At 40.6% G+C, this 18,265-nt stretch overlaps 1 protein-coding gene across 1 annotated transcript in view; it reads left to right on the top strand.

Annotated features, from left to right (window-relative positions):
* Window positions 1-17,988, top strand: part of esama (endothelial cell adhesion molecule a) — a 58,739-nt gene extending 40,751 nt beyond the window's left edge. Inside the window, exons 2-7 of the mRNA XM_008428405.3 lie at window positions 9,712-9,863; window positions 11,651-11,852; window positions 11,960-12,115; window positions 12,984-13,106; window positions 13,206-13,344; window positions 14,117-17,988. Of these exons, the coding sequence (XP_008426627.1) occupies window positions 9,712-9,863; window positions 11,651-11,852; window positions 11,960-12,115; window positions 12,984-13,106; window positions 13,206-13,344; window positions 14,117-14,633 (1,289 nt within the window). The 3' untranslated portion in view covers window positions 14,634-17,988. The remainder of the gene's footprint in view (window positions 1-9,711; window positions 9,864-11,650; window positions 11,853-11,959; window positions 12,116-12,983; window positions 13,107-13,205; window positions 13,345-14,116) is intronic.
* The last annotated feature ends 277 nt before the right edge of the window (window positions 17,989-18,265 follow it).

Genomic DNA, 18,265 nt, shown 5'->3' with positions numbered 1-18,265 from the left:
ACTACGCGGGCCAGTTTCTCGGGAACCCATTGGTCAATTTTGACGATTGACATGTCGTTCGAACCGTCAGAGCCAATAGAATCTGAGGGCGTTGACATTAATACGGAAACTAAAGTCTTTCACCAATTACAGCTAAAAAAAGGCATGTGACGTAAATTGACCAATTTTCACCCGGCGTAACGTCAATCCCCATAAAACACGGAAATGCCTCTGCGCCGAACCAAAAACCATGAGAGATGTACTCAGGGAAAAGGGATTATCGGACCAGGTGGAAATATTTACTCTAATATGGATTATGACCACGAAACGGCAAAGGTAGGACTGGATTTTTGATTTTACCTTCGTGAAATGAGCTATTTCTGTTTGTCTTCTTTAGCTGCTGGTTCATTGAGTTTTGCACGTAGCGTGGTGACTCTAGTATTGTTAAAAACCTCAGAGCTTCGGCTTTACTCTGATTAATAGTTTTTGTACATCGGGCCTCCTTGCTCTTTTACTATTGCGTTTTTTACCGGGTGTGCCTCGTTAGCCTCGTTAGCGTCTAATTGCGTTTCTTTTTATTAATCTGCTTAGTGTTCAATCTGGGTGTTGTTGAGGAAGAAAATATCGATCTTATCATTTAGAAGAGCTTTTTCCTTTATGTGGATATGCAATATGCCTATATTGATAATGTATAGCATGTGTTTTTAATTGATCTTGTTGCGGCAAGCGCGAGGACCAAATTTGGGTCTCTAGCGACAGAGACGTTATTATTAAATGCTAATTGTTTATTGTTAAATCTGAAATTCTTTCAATATAACACGTTTCTACTTTCTATAGCATATTTTCTATTTATTAATGCATTTTTTTTCTGAACAGCTCTCTTAGGATCACAACATTTCAGTAAGGCTGTGCTCAGGACTTTGATTAGGCCATTGAAACACATTGCTTCTTTGGTAGAGAATGGGACGTATTTCTCTCTTTTGACTGACATTAGGCTGAAATTGCTGTTATATCTCCTCCTAGAAAGATGTAAATGTCTTACTTGTGAGTAATCTGTCACTTCAAAATAATGAACTTCAACAAATTTAAAACTCCACTCGTAAATCTTCAGAGATTGACGGGCGGCGACACACGCAAAACACACACACACACCTTTTGTGTTTCAAAGCAGCTCCCTAAACTTCTGACAGACTGGCTGATGATCAGTTCAGTAAACACCTGGCTGCTATTTCCCCCTTTTAAATCCGGCTAAAGCCGCCAAAAAGGAATCAGTTTCACACACAACTCTTCCACTTTGACTTCATCTCTGTCTTAGAACCCTCATCTTTTTGTAGATGTGAATTCAGATTTTATTAATTCCAGAATGTAGTTGCATTTAAACGTCAAAAGGTGAAATCAAGGTATATTACAGTGATTAAACATGAGGTTTCTTGAGCCATTATATTCCACAGGGGGGACATGTGATCAGAGTTGGAGACAAGAGGCAAATCACAAATGGTGTGTGAAATCAAACAACTGTCTGAGGTTTTCCATTTTTGTTGCTGAACTTTTGTAATCTTCACTGTTTCATTTTTGCTCACTAAAGCATCTCCTCTCAAACTTTAACATTCTGTGTTCTCTAATAAAATAAAAACATAATCCGAATATTACAAAGTAAAATCTCTGTCCGAACAGACAGAGATTTCAAACAGAAAACAGAGTGTGAACGGCCCATCGTCCCCAGTGACAGCGGTGCATAGCAACAGGCCAAAGGCCCTGAGAGCTGACATGCATGACCGTGCTGACAGCCGTGTTTCCTTCCCGTCCAACGCAGAAAATTCCCCTGATGTTCCATAGATGCTGTTGTACAAGCCAAGGCAGGTGTACAGCTCAAACAGCATAAAGAGCATCAACATTAGCCGTTCAACCTGTAAACGGGAAAAACACAGTAACAAGTCATTTGTGATTCTCAGGACTGGTGCTGATTTTTTTTTTATTCCCACCAATCTAAGTCCTGATCTGGATTAATAGACATAAACTGTCCCGGGAGGCATTTCAGTAGGTTATCTGCAGAATAGCATGGCTCTGGTTCCCCACCCAGTCCCTCTCCACTCATCATCCAGATTCTATCATCTGTCCTCTTTCTGTTACCATCGTATCTCCAACGTCTCATCTCCTTACTCTTTATGCTTGTGCTCCAAGCTGTTGTATTGTAAAAAAATAAAATAATATATATATATATATATATATATATGTCGAAAGTAGATCATCTCACAGTCCAGCTTAATAAGAATCATACCACTTGACAAGCAAAGCATGTCTCCTATCCCATGTTTAGTTTTTTTTTTTTTTTTTGAAGTTGCTCCTTTGATGGAGTAGTTTACTCCAACCTGCTGATAAGACACAGGAAGCAGCAGGCCAACTCCACCCGTCACCGCAGCATGAAAGACAACAGTAACCGACAGCAAATTAAAATCTGCCAAATTAAATGTTTCCTGTCATTATGAGATAGACCGCACGAAGAAAGTCACACATGCCAAACCGCCTGCATTTAAACAAGCATGACCTTTGACCTTTAACCTTGACGTCACCCAAGATGACCTGACCGATGTGATGTGGTGATAATACTCCCAGAATCCCTAACCACTTTGCGTTACACTCGTCAGATCATCTGCTCATTGTCCATATTTTACAGTAGAAAATATTTTACAGTCAAAAATTATTGATTTAGATTTTTTGTTGTAGTTTTAAAGATTTTAGCTATGTGTACAATACTTAAAAAATAAGAGTTTACATTCTCCTACAATTTCAGCCTGCCTTCTACGAAAAGTACTAAGGGAGCATTCACACCTGTTTAGTCTTCTTTATCAGACTTTGCTTGATTAGTTTGTCTGATTAGTTAGTTTGATTAGTGTTCTATATGGTTTAAATCAAAAAAGCATGTAAACAGCAGCACACACGCACATTTTAAAGGGGCGTACATACATCTTTCCCACATCTGAAACTGTCCCAGATGTTCCTCGGGACCAGAGTTTGTCCAAAGAAACCTCGTCCAGCTGTCCATGACACATTTTGTTAGATCTAATTTAAAAACTTTCCCCATTATCTCAGACAAGACTCCTCCTGACCTCATTACCGTCCACGCTGAGCGTGCTCCCATCTGTCCTGCCATCAGTCATCCTGGAATATTTAAGGCCAATCACTGCGCAGGCTGCCCGGCAGATCTCAGACCTGCCACAGCGGACAGGATTAAGCTCCACTCGCCAAATTAAGAACCGAGTGTGAATGTTATGAACGTGATCTCGGTGGCCTTGTTGAGCTCTCTGCTTCTCCCTCTATTTACCATCTCACCATTTTATTCATTCACGTTTTTCCCTCTGGGGGGCAGCTTGACGGGGGGGAGGTGCTGCACTCCCACTGGCATCAGAGAGGATTTCTGACTAGAAATCTTCTTAACGCAGAACTTGGCAAGATTTTTGTAGAAAAAAATATGACAAGATGATCAGTCTAAATCACAAAGAGTCATCCACCCTGATGAGACGCTGAGGCTGCGGAGCTCTTAACTCCCGATTAAATGTTGATGCCTGTGTGCTGACTCTGGGGAAGTCCTCAGTGCTGCAGTTTGTGTTTCTCAGCGTGAGCAGTGGATGTGAAATGTAGCTCTAGAATAGCGGTTCTCAACGTGGCCGGTACCGCCCCCAAGGGGGCGTTCAGAGGACGGCAGGGGGCGCTGGCGGACATTTTTACAAAAGGGGGGCGCTGGGATGCCTTTGGGGGGCATTTAGTCGAAGGTAAACTTTACACCTTAAATGCACAACAATGCCAGTTTAGACTTTGAGCAACTTGGTAAAATTGTATTGTGTAACATTAAATCATGCTTGGCTGAAACTGTATCGATGGCAGCTCTTCTTCTATTCAGTGTTTGTTAGCTTCTGTTAGCTTCTTGGCGCAGCTCCGTTCTCCTGCTACTGGTAGCTAAAATCACGATACCCTCACTGTGTATCCCTCTGAAAAATGAACCCATTTAAATAAAGAAATAAAGAAATCCCTCCATGGGTGATACCACGATAGAGAGCGTTCATTTTATAGCGTTAACACCGGAGCTGTAAGTGGTCCGACATGAAACGGGTTTGATGGAACAACACAGCACTTTTAAATTTCAATAATCAGAATGCAGAAATTGTTTCCGTTGTTTTAAAAGGTTTATGTCAGTCTGCCTTTTCCCCATCGATACGCTTCACGACCGCCCTGCACCTTAGGGGCTTAAAAAAATTAAAAATAAAATGACGCGCACATTGTGCAAAACAGGAGAAGCGGGACATAAAACGGAGCGACGAACTAGATGTGAATTATGGCATAAAAACAGAGAATCTGACGCTGGACAGTGGAAAAAATTAACACATGATGTGAAACACATGACGATTAGGCGGCGCAGCAGGTGATGAGTGACGATTACTGATGGTCAATAAACGATAAAATAAATCTAGCAACAGGAAAGAAACTAAAGTGGACATAGCAATAAACCAAGAGAGGATAATACTAATCAAATGAAACTAAATGGAAATGAATGAAGAACAAAATGCAAGAATAAACTAAGAAACTAAAGTAAATACAGAGGAATAAACTGGTATGGCAAGACCTTTCGAGCAATAATTAATACATAGGACTACATGGCAAGAATGAACAGACACTATTTCCAGATAAAAGGTAAAATAATATTGTTGAAATGTCATGGGTTTGTTGAGACCACATCTAGTACTGAGAATAAATATATCTTACAGACCATAACAGTAAAGAACTGATCACTTGTTTATGTTTTTAATTAGATTTGATATATTTATTTCTTCAATATTATTTTTCATGTCAGTGTTAATGTCATGAGGCTAATGACTCCATGACACTTTGAATTTGACTCATTAGGATTTGATTAAGAACCAGATTTGTTCTTTGTAATTTTTGTCCAGTAAAACTATTAATCTATAAATCAGTAGGTCTATATAAAGATATAATCCATGTTTCTGTCCCATATTTGTACGGCATTAAAAGGACCTGGAACTTTTGTTTTTCCACTGAAAGCTCTGGTTTGCACAATAAATGCCATGTGGGTGAAGTTTTATGGTTGATGCTCTGATGTCCCATTCTCCTGAAGGCAGCACAGAGCTGCACCACCAGAAACTGACAAACACTGAAAAGAAGAAGAGCTATGATTAATGTAGTTACAGTTCTACCCATGTTTTAATGTTGCAGAGATCAGTTGTTTTGCAAATAGTTCAAAGTTTAAACTGGCATTGCTGTACATCTTTTATCTGGTCATTTTGTGCAAGATTTAACAAGTAGAAAATGGCACAAAATAAGTTTTTTTTTTCCTCTCTGATTGGCTGCTGTGCTGTTAGACTTACAGATTTTAACTTGAATGTTCATTGCATCTTTTGTAGACACCTGTGAAATTAATTTCTATTCCCATCACTTTTTTGTTCTCTGGGAAATTATTTTTGATGATAATACAGAAACAAGCATAAAAATCAAAACATCTACAATAGTGATAGGAGTATTAATGATAAAATAATGGTCAGTGGAAAGTAGCCTACAAATTCTTTGATGGGGGGCGGTGAGGGACCTGGATAAAGGCTAGGGGGGGCGCTGGCCCGAAAAAGGTTGAGAAACACTGCTCTAAAAAAGTTTATTTGTAAAGCAGCAGCAGCATTCTTACACATTCTTATTGTTCAAACTAACAGAAACAAATACTATGTACATAAAAAACGAATGAAGAAACACACAATTACATACAATAAAGAAACATTGCAATGATAAAAGCTTAGACAAATATAAACTAAGAGGTGTTAGAATATGAAGCTATTTTACGGATGATATAGCTTCCTTCATTTAAGCTTTGTTTACACAACACTGTTGTCTGGAAACAGTCAAATGTTGATTCAGGTAAAGTTGCACGTTTAGACGTCACTTCTCACTGTTTAGACGAGCTGTAGTCATCAAGCCAGGCCACTAGATGGTGCTGTGGTTTTAGTATGTCGTCAAAAGTTGACCCTTAATCTAAACCTCACACTGCAGCCATGTGTGTTTTCACACTTGTGGAGTAATTCAAACCACTTGTGGATGATGTTCCCAAAAACTTAAACTCTGAGACCTGGTTTCTGTTTCAGAAACTGTGATTTCTGGTGTGAACAAGCAAATGGAACGCAACAAAACTGCTACGGTTTAACAGGAAACCAGATTTGTGTAAACAGGACTTTAGTTCTGGTTCTGGGACCAGAGGAGTCAACATGGTTTACATCTGATAAGCAACTCCAAAGACCATTAACAACATTTCAGACCATTAACAACATTTAAAATTCTGAGTCAGAAGACAGATGACGGTCTGTTTGTTACAACCAACCATTTCTGAATACGTTAAAGGTGGAACTTTGAATCAGACGCAAAGACCTACTTTTATCAGCTGAGAGCAGAAAACCAAGGCTACAAACCGAACAATAACAAATTAGGAAATATATTGCCTGGTCCCATGAGTTTGATAGTAGGGTCAAAATTATTCGGTGTTTGGTTCAGGTTAGTGGCGCTGACGTTACGGTGTGAGCAGGATTTTCTTGGCACACCCTGTTGAACCCGATTGCTGAAGTCCCAGAAGCTGCTGACCCAATCTATCCCTTATGACCGCAGTGTGTCTGTCTTCTGAATGTCTTACGGCAATATGATGATCCATGTCACCCATCCCAAATCACCTCGAACTCCAGCTGCCAAATCTCAATCTCTTAGAACACATTTGGGACGTAGTGGAGCGTGGGAATTGCATCATGGATGTGCGGCAGCAGTGTGATGGTGCATGTCAATGTGGACAATAGTCTTTTTGACTCTGTGTCAGGAAGTATTAAGGCAGATCTGCATGGAAAAGGGGGCTGGATGTTATACTCGAAAGGTTTTCCTGTTAAAGTTGGCTGCATGTCGTTAATGCTGATGCATCATGAGCGATGCAACTGTTGCATTGGGGTGTGGTTCAGAGAAAGCTGAGCTCAGAGTCCAACTTTGAGCAACTTGTCCTTTTAACATGACCCAGATCATCAAATATTTATCCTTGACTCTAAAAGTCTTTAGAGTCAATGATAAGTCTTGGTTGAAGCAGACACTTGCTTCAACCAATCATCAGGCTTCTATTTCAAGGTCCCTTCATATGACAGTAAGAATTATTGTATCATCTCAGGTTGTCGTCCTTCTGCTATCATCCCTTCCTGCAGGAACAGAGTCTCTTGTTGCTTCTGCATATCTCCTCAGACCCTAAATAGTTTTGGACAGAAAGATTTCCTCCTTATTTGTGTTTTTGCTACCTTTGTCCTCCATTTCTCCTCCCACCTGTTCCGTCACCCACTTTCTTCTCCTAAGAGTCAACTTCCTGTTTTACTTTGTCTTCTGTGGCTTAATTACATGTAATTCATGCTGTACTCCAGAGGGAGAGATGCCTACACATTTTCTCTTTCAGTGTCACTTATATTCTCCCTCTGTTGCTATAGCAACAAAGAAATTGATACCTACGCTCCTCTGAGAACAGGTCTTGTTTCACTGGACGTTCATGTAGCTCTAGCTTCAACCGAGAAGGTCTGAAAACGAGAGGATTTTAAGGTTTAGTTTTAAAACAGAGAAACAGAAGGATTTGGAGGATCTGTGACCAAAAATAGTTTTTATTCCAACTATTGGAATAAATGTAATGTTTTGATTGTTGATTCTATGTTGCATGACTTTGTGTTTTTGTGTTTTTGATGATGCAAAGCACTTTGAAATGCCTTGCTGCCGAAATGTGCTATACAAGTAAAATTTGATTTATTGATTGTAGCGTACTAAAAAAGATATATGTTCCAGTTGATCCGAGGTTAAGCAGCGCATCTATGAATTCTGAATTCTAGCTTATTTCATTTGTACTGATGTTCTATTTTTATCCCTTCTATACTATTGTAGTTTTGGACATTTCTCTTTGCGTCACACGTTGCTGGATGGAAAGTTGTTTTTAATTATGCTATATGACTATCCTTGTGAACGATTATTTTAAGAGCACCATCAACCCTCGCATCATGTTTGGTATATTTGGATTTTTTTCTGTCAGATCTTTCATTTCTTGCACCAAATATCCAGGATGACCGAGACCAACACTCAGCTTATTAACATAACTGTTGATTTCCACTCAAACGCTGACCCAGTTTCATTTAGTTCAAGAGACAACAGTTTGACATCTTCTGGGTCTAATTTCCAACTTCCCTCTAGACAATAATGTAAGTCTGACCTCCAGAAGGCAGCCTGCATGAGGAAACCATCCTAACACTGGGATCTGCAACACCCACAAATCATTTGCTGCGACATTAGTGGACCTCTCATGTTCTTTGTAGTGTCTAGTCTGTGGAGACGTAGTAAAAAGCTTCAGCTCAGGCTCTCGCAGGGAAACACTTTTGAACTGAACGTTATAGTTACATTTGATTTCATCACTTCTTCCACATAGAGGAAGTTTTGTTAATGACAGCTGATGTTTTTTGGCCTTTTTTAGCGTTATAAATTTGCATGTCAGTCACATACCCCGGGATCCCATCGTTAGTTTTTATACGTGTGCAGCTGTCATGTTTCCACACTCAGAGACGTCGGCGCCTTGAATGTTCCAGAATAGCTCAGGTTCAGGAGGGCAGAGACTTCCACCTCTGGAGGTGAGGTTGTGAGAACGCTGAAAAATGTGGTGCTAAAAAAATAATAATAATAAAGTACTCCAGTGTATTTAGATACTCCTCCTGTTTGCTCTCTTGTGTCTTGTCTTGGCTGCAGGAAGAGGCAGTGAAGTGACAGAGGCCAAATAACACAGTTTGAACTCTTTTATTTCTCATAACGGATGCAGAGAAATCTTTTAATTACAGTAAACAGACACCAGAGTCAGCAGCAGTCTCCGTCTGCAGCACATCCAGTTATTCTCTTTCTGAATCTATGATTTATAAACGGTTATGGACATGGAGCTTCAGAGTAGACTTTAATGTTTCTGTGAGTCTTGGCTCTCTGCTGCCCCTGTCTGGCTACAGATGTGCACTACATTTCAGCCCATCAGTGACCTTTTCTTCATTGTTCTTTATTTGTCTCACCTACAGTTTGGCCTGGTTAAACAGTGTTGGTATAGATTTAGATTAGCGTTGTGGGGGGAAACTAATAGCTAATCCTTGATTATTTTTTAAGCAGGAATACATACAGCAGACTGTTAAGTAACTGATGGGCTATGATGTGGGGAATTTCAGGATTCAAGCTTTTTTTTATATTCTAATACTAGATTCTAGGGCTGCAACTAATAATTATTTTAGTAATCAATTAATATACCAATTATTCAGTAGATGAGGGAGGTTAAACAATGGCATTTTCTGCAGAGTTTTCATTTAACCACTTAAGTTTATTTCATACAATAGTAGTAATAAATTAAAATATGCAAATAAATTAATAAACTCCTTTTCAAAATAAAAAAATGATTGCCTAAAATGCAAAAACAGCATTTATTTAGTGAACATTTGTGGCAATAGGTGCATTCTAACATCTACATGTGGAAAAACTCTATCAATACAGTGTAGTGATAATCTGATTAATATTTTTGGGTAAAGCTAACTTTAACTGTTGTATCATTAGATCTAGAGATGGTCAAATCAACATGTGTTTTCACTGTGTTTATTGGCTGTTTATGACATAAATAAATATCATAAGACCTAATGAGGAAAATCTTTGTTTCCACAGGCGTATGGGCCAACATCCAAATGTCTCAAACCAGCATGGAAGTGGTCCAAGGGAAACTGGTGCGGCTAATAGCCTCATACGTTGGGAACCCAGACGCTGACCTGGCCACCAGCACTATCCTCTGGAACTTTGTGACGGACAGCACCCAGCAGGTGAGGAGGAAGTCTAATGTGTTTCTGTTCCCCTGGCTCTAAACCTGGGAGAACCTGTCTTCCAAAAAGCTTCCAGTGTGTAAACCGCTTCATCCCGGTCCAGTTTAGATCAGCGTCTGGGTATTTTTGGTCTGCTGAGCGTGGATTAATGAGCTGTGCAGATGGAAGAGTGGGATTTGGGCAGATTTATTCAAAGTGAGTTTTCTGTGTTTTTGAACAGTCATCCAGTGTCCTGCTCTCATTTGGAGCCAAAAACACAGATGATAAGAATGAAGTGCGACAGCTCTGAAGCTTCACCTGAGTTGAGACACTTTCGAGAAAGCAGTAGTGAAAAAAACAGCCATAACTCAGCCGCACAACCAGGCATGTAGGACTTTTAGTGCAGAAATATAGCAGACACTCTCCTCCCTAAGAAGATACTGTTACCCAGTGAAGATGATGTAGACTATCATCATGCTGGCTAATTCTTGCTTTGTGTAAAGGCCCCAACATTTCATGTTGGGGAGAAAGTGGAGCAGCTGTTCCCCCAAAGTCGGGTATATCAAACTTGTTACAGCTTACTGATTTTTTTGTTGCAGAGCTGTGAATAAATTGGTAAATCTAAATACAGGGAACAACCAGAGGAACAGCTTTAGTTTGTTGAACAAACAACTAATTGCCTCTGAGGGAGTGTGCGGCGTCTGATACTGAGACCTTGGCATCAGTTTGTTGGGGTCCTGTGGGTTATTGAAGTCTGTTCAATGATTTGAGATTCTTCCTGGCAGGAAAGGTTGCAGTCAGGAAGTTTTGCTGACTGGTTCGTTTGATCTGCTCCAATGTTGTTGTGAATGGAAAAAGCCCAAGTTACACAGACATGAACATCCGGACTCCATCTTTTAGTGGAACATTGCAGTTCTGCTGCATCTGTCTGTTGTCTTCAGGCTGTGACTGTTTGGGGCTTACACCCAACCCAGAAACCGCCTACAATCTGGCCTGCTGTCGTACGAGTAATCGCAGGCCTTTGCTTGAAGTGGCAAGAAAAAGAACAATGTTCTCTCTGACAGAACTTAACAATAAACAAGTACCGGTACATATTTATCAGAAGTCCTCATACGGCCTTCCCACTGCTGCCTTCATCAGTGTGGCATCAGTGGGCATCAATTTTCTTGAATTCAGAACCCAGACAAGAAAAAGGTTCTGCTCAGACGCTGACAAAGAACAATCTGCAAGAACTTTGAAACCATCAGAATAACTTTTTTTTGCAACCCTGATACAGAGAATGTCCATTTCTCTGGTCTTGTAGACAATGCATGTACAGACCTGAACTCATTAGATACTGATGTTCATAAGATACACTCACCTGAACTGAACTGAAATCTATAAACTGGTTTGAAAAAGATATAGTTTTTTTCTTTCTTTGTCTTTTGTCTGCGTGTGCGTCTGTAAAAATCTAACCTCACCCAAGAGACAAAAGCTTGTCATACTAGTGACATTAGAAATGACTTGGTGCATGATGATGATGATGATGATGATGATGATGATGATGATGATGATGAAGGAAGACTTTCGAGTCCAAATTGAGTTTTTGGAACTGTGACATGATTTTGAAAAATGACAAACATTTTCAATTTTCCAAGCCAGAGATGTCGGGATTATGAACATCCTTGAGACCTCTGACCCCAAATGAGTAAGCATGTTAGTCAAACTGCTCTCTCTGTCCTGGACAGATGTACTCAGGCCTGTTTTTAGCCGTATGTGCAGCTGTTGTGCTAAAGAGAATAAGAAGTTGCTGTATCCGTCCTACACAGGTCATCAGCTACACCAAAGGCACCATCAACGAGGGCAGCCTCCAGTTCAGGGGCCGCGTCGGGTTCCTGAAGAACATGCCTTCGAGTGACGTCTCTCTGTACATCAACAACACCAAGGAGTCTGACACCGGCCGTTATGTGTGTCAGGTCATCATTCCTTCTGTTACTTCTAATCCCGCTGAGGTCTCTCTTGTGGTGAACGGTGAGGAAAACCTACTAAATGTCTGAATTTCAAGGTTTGAATGAAGATATGCTGCTGGAAATGGCAACACACCCAAAACCTCTGACAACTTCTGTGTTTCCCCTCAGTCCCTCCTGCTGTTCCCAAGTGCTCTGTGTCCGGGAAGCCGGTGCTGAAAGGGAACGTGACTCTGATGTGCACGTCTAGTGCCGGGAAGCCTGTCCCACTGTACAAGTGGAGGAGAACCAGTCCTACCTCCGAGGTCTTTTTTGCACCGATGCTCAGTGAGTAAAACTGCAGTTTTGATTCCATCAAACTCTGTAGGCACTACGAGGTCAAATTGAAAGTTTTGTCATGTAAACTAATGAGAGAGAAATACATTCATTACATTTTCTACACTTAAAATTTTTTTGTCTTTTGCATCTTATTGTAGCAGTTCGTTAGCATAGCCAGCAGTCTCCATGTGTAAAGTTGAGATATTGGAGATATTTCCCTCAACTCTGAGATATCCAAACTACTGTCAACTTTTCTAAATCCAGCAAATTTCACAACAGACAGAATTTGAAACTTTAAAGGATAAAACAGAGCAATATATGAGAAGAGTAAATCTGCTGTAGCTACTCCATTCACCCTTCCTGTTATCCTTCCTGAAAGTCAAACATTATCTGTGTCTCCGTCGCTTTTTCATGCGCTTTTTGAAATATTGCATCACAGCGAGTTGACGGAAACGTCAAAGTGGCGACATTTTAAAAATTTGCTCAAAATCTGACAATTGGATGGAAACATAGTTGGGGATAGTTTCATTTATCTTTGTGAATTACTTGTGTGTTCAGTCTGATAATAGCATGCTTTACAGCACAGACCAACATACTGCAAAAAAGATATAAAGGTTAATAAAAATTAGTCACGTATGACTGATGACTTGGTGGTTCGACAGTTCAGTCCAGTTCAGAAAACGTGTTAGACTTGTTTCTTTGATTGTTTTGTTTTTTTGTTTTGTTTTTTTACTGAGTCAAATGTATGAAGTGGTTTGTTGGAATGCGTCTCCATGACAACCTGCCACATAGTTTGTGCAGAGTTCACACATCCTAAACACACAGAAAGCTGTTTCTAATGGTCGAACGCGTGTCTGTGGTCACCCTGCTGCTTCAGATGAGAACACCGGGAATCTGAAGTTGAGCAACCTGAGCAGCAACATGTCCGGGACGTACGTGTGCACAGCCAGCAACACGGCAGGAAGCGAGACCTGCTCCGTCACCCTGGACATCATCAACAGTACGTAACACCAGACATAATCGCAAACTGTACTTAAACTTCTGAATCTATGAAGCAAACTCCGTTTTCGTTTTTTGTGTGTGTGTGTCACGATTTCAGCCAATAAGGTCGGAATGATTGTTGGCGCTACAGTCGGATCAGTCCTCGGTTTCATCTTCCTCCTCTGTGTCTGCGTCGGGTTCCTGTTTATTTTCAAGAGAAGAAGAGACAACGAGGACGACATGGCCAATGAAATCAAGTGAGTTCGTCTGGTAACATTTATACGAATCAAAACTGATGTCAGAAAAGCTCATTTTACCAATATTTCAATGTTGGCGGGATAAAGCCATAAAGTATTACATACATCATCCGTATCTGACACACTTTGCATAAAAATACAAGGGAAAAAAATCCTCATAATCTGACAAATGGCGACAAACCTCAAGGAACTAGAATTGATTTGTAAAAGTCTCAGCTACGAGAGATAATTGATAAAACTTCTTCAAGTTATTACAGTACAAGCTACACAATGTACTTTGTTACTCCACTCTTTTCCATATTGGTTTCAATTCTAATACAATGACAGGATGAAATCAAAAATGTGTTCAATACTGCATGAAATCTAAATCATTTTAAATCTACTTTTGTTAGTTTTTGCTACACAAAGCAGTGAAACAGAAAGAAGATGTGCATTTTCTTTAACATAACTGTAAGAGTGAGTTGTGCGTTTAGCAGAATTAGGAGGTGAAACAGGAAACTCATAAAGTTTAATCAGCTCAGAGGTCAACAGGTCTGCTCCTGCGCCTCAGCATGCACCGCTCTTCACCTTCACCAGGTGTCCATCCATCCTCCAAAAGCCTTAAAAAGCATTAAATGCATGTATCTCAAATTAAGGCCTGAAAATGTGTTGAATTGATAAAACAAAACAAAAACATTTTGTCATGACAGGTTATTCTACCGTATTTGAATCGGTGTCAGGAGTGAAAAAAGTGGATCGTTCCTTTAACCCCTGATGTCCCCCCAACCTGCAGGGAAGACGCTCAGGCTCCGAAGCGCGTCTCCTGGGCGAAGAGCGGCATGGGCTCTGACGTCATCTCGAAGAACGGCACGCTGTCATCCATCGCCTCCAGCCCGCGCCACAAAGACAACCACCACCACCACCTGCAGCAGTATCCCCAGCACCCGGCCTCGGACACAGCCTCCATCATTACAGCCACGGGCAGCGCCACCGGCTACAGACCTCCCCGCCACCAGGGGGCCTCCACTCCCACCCATTACAGCTACAACAACAGCAGCACGCTGCCCCACGGACAGCCCGCCACCGCCCAGGCCGCCAACGGCAGCTCGCAGGCGGTCCAGGAGCGCTACGGCCACCTGCCCCAGGCCCAGCAGCTGCCCCAGACCTACGCCCAGCTGCAAGGGAAGTTCCAGCCCGCCCCGTCCCCGCCGCCGCTGCCCACCTCCACCATCACAGTCTCCAACATCCACCGCATGGGAGGGGTGCCCATCATGGTGCCTGCGCAAAACCAAGCAGGCTCTCTGGTCTAACTAGAAGTGCCGCGCCACGCAGTTGGACTGACCTGAGGCTCAGCCGGGTCTCTGGAGGGAACGCTTTGTGTTTTTATTATTATTATTATTATTTTTATTTTTTTTTTAGCAAACAGGACGAGAGGAAGACGTCACTTACTGTTAGACGCTTTCAAGTCAGCAGGCTGCCATGACAACCATTCAAGACATGCTTTTTACTTGCTTTGTATTCACTCTTTATATTCTGTTCTCACTAATGACGTATAGATAAAATTCCCTTTTCTACTTTTTTATTGTCATGCCGTTCTCCAGCTGTTCACCCGGCAACCGGATTGTTTTTTTTATAGGGTTTATTATTCCCAATTTTCAGCAAAGATGTTACAGGAAATAGGCGGGACGTAAATCTCAGCCACCCTTTTTTACAACAACTACCTGAAGGATAAGTCATTGTTTCTTAAGACCCCTTCACATTGCAGCGTTTAAAGAAAAGTCCAGAATATGTTTCATCTCTGCAGCACGTGGAACAATAAAGGTGGGTTCACACTGCAGCCTGAAGTGACCCAATTCAGTTTTATTTTTTTACGTAATGTGACCTGGATCCGATCTTTTTATGGCAGTGTGAACAGCACAAGTCGGATTCTTTTTCGAATGTGACCCATATCCGATTCGAATGTGACCTAACGTCCAGGTCGCATTCATCTGAACTGAACGTCACTGATTCTCAACAAATCTCACTATTCTGCGTCCTGATACGCGCAAGCGGGAAGAAAAACAACAACCATGATGGACTATAATGATGATTAAGTTGTTAATATGCTGGACAACAACTTCAATTATGTAAGCTAAGCTATACAGTTAGCCTCCATGTTTACTTCCGCAAACACTGAGCACTTCTTCTTTTTATGGCGGCTGACAGAGTATTGAGAACGCTGTCGCTATTGCGCCCTCTAGTGCGCATGCGGGACACTTTCAGGTAGTTTGCCCGTTCACACTGTAGAACGCATACAGGTCGCAGTTACTGGCAGTATGAACGGCCCCGGCAAAAAAAAAATCGGAATTGGGTCACTTCAGGCTGCTCCCAGCAATATACTCAAACCTCAGTGAGGTCTTCGGTCGCAGATGTTTTAGTCATGACGCCCCAGCAGCGTCATCTTTGGCACGGAGACGGGAGACGGATGAGGAGGAATAACCACGAGGTTTGAATCGCAGATTTTACTTTTCCCCACAGCTCGACTCTTAAAAAGCGACTCCAAGGGTTGAAAGTCTCACTTTGATCAGATAAGCGACGAGAGGAAAAAAGCACACATTCTGCATCTGGAGTGCATCATTCATTCGGTCTGCTCAAACTAAGTTACGCTTGCCGAGCACAAAACGTCAGTCTGAGGTGGGGCGACGCATCCGCACAGAAACCTGTTAGTAGCTGATGAAGATACCGTGTTGGTTTTCTCCTCCCGTATTTAGACGGAAACTCTACAGATTGTGAGGAAGCAGCCTGTGGTGTTGCGATGGAGACGGAGCTTTGCGTTTCTGTGAAAAAGTTTAGATTTGCTGTGATCCGTTCAATGTTAGAAGGATCCTGGAGATCCTGGCTTAGATCCAGCATGAAGGTTTGGGTGGATGGAGTTCAGTTTGAAACATCCTCTAGTCTCTAGTCTCGAAATCTGCTTTGATTCAGAATTGCTTTGTTGTAGCTCAGCATATTTTCACCCTTGCATTATAATATGTTAAGTTTGCAGTAAGACAAAAAACATCTATATAAATATGATATTTGTTAGTTTTTAAATGTGTTCCAGACATTTGATTATTTTTTTCAGGTCTAATCTGTATGGTTGGTGATATTGAACATTGATGGCAAATTAATCTGAAACACTGGATACTGAACCAAAGACAAAATCGTCTTCGTTCCTGACATGTTGCATCTTTTCATAGCAGCAGATTCACTTCAGGTTACTTACGAAGTTCTAATCTGAGTTGACGATTTCTGAAATTATAGAGGCAAGCACAAGGAAGAGAACTGTTGAGAGACGTAAGAATTTTATTAATTTAAAATTGGAACCGCTACCTTATGGAAATTATTTAGCCATATTGAACAAATCCAATACAAGAGAGCACATCAGCATTTTTACGTGTCTGCTTTGTTTCAGCTGTCAGTTTGGTAATGAAAAGGGAAAAACTCAGCTGTGATATAACGCTGCAGTAAAACTCAGATGTTTATTAAGCCTGTAAATGTGGAGATGAAATGTTGGGGACAAAAGTAGCGTGACTTTAAAACTTTCTGAATATTTTACAGGGTAAATATTGTGTTGAACTGTGAAGCTCTGAACAAATGACCCCATGTTTAAAACAAACAGAAAACTTTAATCTAAACTGTTGACAACGGTATCGAAAAATCCCAATCGGAAAAAGTCCAGCTTTTACTTTGAATCGTGTTTCTTGCTGGAGGGATTAACTATGAAGGGCTGACTTTCCTTCTTTTGCATTAGTTTTTTATTATTATTATTATTAGCTTATAATCACCAAAAGTTATAACTCACTATTCCAGAACAATTTGCACATTCTGAAATATTTAATAGGAAGAGTTACAAACTTAAAAATTGTGTCAAAAATGGCAGGAGGAATCCAATAACGAGTAAAAATGTATCAAATATTTGTTGGTTTACAGAGAGAACCTTCTCCACTTGCAAGAATTTAAACAGATCTCACTCTGAACAAATTCTCTTCTTTAGGAATGTGTCCAGGTGACCGCATATATACGTTTCCTTATTGAAGATGTTTTAATTTTTTGACAGATTTTGATTTCTTGTCCGCTTTTGAAAACATTTGTCATAGTTTCTCCTTTCTCCTGCTGTGCTTTCTTTTTTTTTTTCTTTTTTTTTTTTACACACAGACATTTATTAGCTGTCTGGCTTTTGACCACGAACACAGAAAGCGAAAACATTCCAGAAACGAATGATTTGAAACGTTTCTTAGCTGCGGAGCATTTTTGTTGAACGTCGATGACACTTGAGCAAACTGGAAAATGTTTTGTTTCTTACGATTATCCGACTCTGTGTTTTAGAGTGCGACTGAGTCATTTAAATGTGTACATTGATGATTATAATGTATTGTTAAAGTCGAGCCTTTATTTTTCTACAGCAAACATAAGAGCACGTGAGCAGCGTTTCTCTTTACTATGTAACTTTATGAACTAAATAAGTGCTCTCCATCACAGCAGGGAGCATTCTAGAGGCTTCCTGTGGACAAACAGGCGGTGAAGCGTCTTATTTATACAGAAGGCCTAAAGTCCAGACATCGATGTGCATTGTCCACTTGTGTACTCCATATTTATGTTCATGGAAAAAAATGCCTGTTATTTTCAAATAAAATATAAACAAACTCTTGCGTATGCTTTTTGTTTTGTTTTTTCTTTAAAAATGGTTTATATGTCATATTGCTCCACACTCGATGCTACAGCTGTTGCTGAAAAGCTGTAACATTTATTCTTTCAGGATATTGATTCAGAAAGCATCAATGTGAAAATACGAGACCAATTTGCACAAACGGCAAACAGATGCAACCTCAAACCTTTCTTTTTTTTTTCTTAGGTTTTGTTGTCTCTAGTGGCCTTTATTTGAAAGTAGTTCGACAGGAAACGGGGTAATGAGAGAGAGGGA

Source organism: Poecilia reticulata, chromosome 14 (assembly GCF_904066995.2).
Source record: "Poecilia reticulata chromosome 14, P_reticulata-male-v2, whole genome shotgun sequence".
In the NCBI taxonomy this organism is placed as follows: Eukaryota; Metazoa; Chordata; class Actinopteri; order Cyprinodontiformes; family Poeciliidae; genus Poecilia; species Poecilia reticulata.
The sequence above is the reverse complement of the archived record's forward strand: the minus strand, read 5'-3'. Positions and strand labels throughout refer to the sequence as shown.